This window comes from Blastocystis sp. subtype 4 (assembly GCF_000743755.1).
Source record: "Blastocystis sp. subtype 4 strain WR1 chromosome Unknown seqid_0691, whole genome shotgun sequence".
In the NCBI taxonomy this organism is placed as follows: Eukaryota; class Bigyra; order Opalinata; family Blastocystidae; genus Blastocystis; species Blastocystis sp. subtype 4.
In genome coordinates, this window is record NW_014568856.1 from 1 (window position 1) to 2,274 (window position 2,274).

Below are 2,274 nucleotides of genomic sequence, written 5' to 3' on the forward strand. Positions count from 1 at the left end.
TGTTTGAATCAAAGATGAGAGATTCGACATTGAGAGGAATTGAATCCCAATCTGAAGATGCTATGAACTCAGATGAAGGAATGAATACACAATGATCCATCTTGACTTCACCCAACACACCATTCGAACACTCACAATATGAATATCCACTGTAACCCTCAGGACAAGAAGAAGGAGAGATTTGACCTTCATTCACTGAAGGATAGTTGTCAATTGAAGGACACACAGATCCTGTTGGCTTACAATAGGCCATATGAACAGAACTCAGAATTGTTGTCCATGAAGCAGTATTGGTGACTTGCCACCGATATCTACGGAATCCAGCCAGAGCCACAGGAACAGGAATCTGAGGCTTTGTTCGAGAAGTCACAGTCTGATCAATCGCATTCAGAATAGTTGTGGTTTCGGCCTGTTCATCATCAGGATTGGAATAACCATAGATATCAAAGCCCAAAGAAGAAACTGTATATGAACCTAGAATATTAAATGAATTCCATTTGCTTCCTTCCAGATTCTCAACAGTCCATTCAATATAGGTTCCAATCGTATTAGGAAGTCTACCTGTAGTGAAAGGATCAAGATCCATGATTCCAGCAAGAGCTGTGTGAGACAACCTATTTGAAGTGATAGAAGAATAAGAATCAACAACAGTAGAACAATCTTAAACTCCAAATACTCCAGTAGCATCAAATACAACAGCATCAGAAGAAGAACCACTCAAACCACCATGAATCTCGAAACTGAATACATTAGTACCTTCCTGAATTCCAGATGTTGACAGAATCACATGGAACTTCGAGAACACACTAGAATCATGATCAGTGATTGATAGACTCAAAGAATCGAAATCATCTTCAAGATTGAATCGAGCAACCAGATTTCCATTCAGATAGGCAGCCACTCCTCCAGAATACTTCACTCGAACATTCAACACTTCATAATCATTCACTCCACTCATTATGAAACTCTTTCTGATATATGTTGTGATTGAAGAAGTGGAAGGAATATCAACAGCCTTGTATGTGTTCCAAGTGGAATCATCGAAACTGACAGTATTCCAATCACTTGACACTCTGTATCACCTTCCAATCTGTGTATTCAATCTGGAAAGGGAAATATGTTGAGAACACAGTTGTCACAGTAGAGGGCTTAGTATCTGAACTATCCAGTTCTTGTATATCCAACTCCATCTCTCCATAATCAACAGTCAGAGTATAACCACTTCCTGTCTGCCATCCATCTCCATATGAATCAGCTCCTTCAAATGTGTATATTCCATTATTCAAACAGAAATCAACATAGTAATAAGAATAAGATACAGGGAATTGTTCTACATATCTCAACACAGTTCCTGATGTTCCTCTTCCCTGATACAGCTTCCATGAATTCTGAGTGGCATAAGAATCGGCTCTGATACGAACAGTAATTCTTCTGCCTCTGACACACATAACCTGTTCAAAAGAGAATGATACACTCACATCTCCTCCACTAATCTTAGTAGCAGTGATGGTGTAGATTTGACTACCATTCCCAGTATTCGGAGTACCTGAAATCCAACCAGTGTGAGGATCCAACATAATACCAGCAGGAAAAACAGGAGAGACTCTGAAGTCGAAATAGCCATCACCATTCTGAAGTACCACTTCAGCCATTTCAATATCCCTGTACATAGTGATTGAAGAATCATAAGTGAAGTTAGGTATATCAGCCAACACATTATCAGCAAACAGATCCAGAGACTGAACTCTCCAATCACAAGAAGAAGGATTACCAGTACCAAAGTTCTCAAACTTGAATTGAATAAGGAGTATTGTTAGCCAGATAGATTCTTCTCTTCTGACCAGCTGTTGAATATGTAAGACCAGTGACTTCCTTCAGAAGTGTCCATTCATCTGTATCTGAGTTACGACCATACAGATTGAATTGTGTTGCTACCTGATTTCTGTATGAATAATAATAATAGTTCTGAATCTGAACAGAACTGATCCATTCACGACGATTGTTTGATAGAGTCACAGTCAGAGAATTGACAATACAGGAATAGGAATAGATGTAAATGTAAGAGGAATAATCCATATCGAATGGATTGGTTGCAGTTCCAGTAATTCCAGACATAGTTGAAGTGTATTCCCAGATATGAGATTCAGATTGTTCTGATGACATCAAACGAACAATTGCATCGAAATAGGATGTGGTGTAACTGTCAGCAATAGCAACAATAGCAATAGCAATCGTGTTACTTCCAGATTGAAGGAATGTCACTGGAGTGGTTAC

General features: G+C 38.9%; 1 protein-coding gene across 1 annotated transcript; it reads right to left on the reverse strand.

Moving 5' to 3' along the window:
* Positions 1-1,061: 1,061 nt before the first annotated feature.
* Positions 1,062-1,577, reverse strand: JH06_5884 (hypothetical protein; the record flags this gene model as incomplete). The annotated part of the gene is made up of 1 exon (XM_014669307.1): positions 1,062-1,577. One exon carries the CDS (start codon positions 1,575-1,577, stop codon positions 1,062-1,064), a length of 516 nt encoding a protein of 171 aa, XP_014524793.1.
* Between the last annotated feature and the right edge of the window lie 697 nt (positions 1,578-2,274).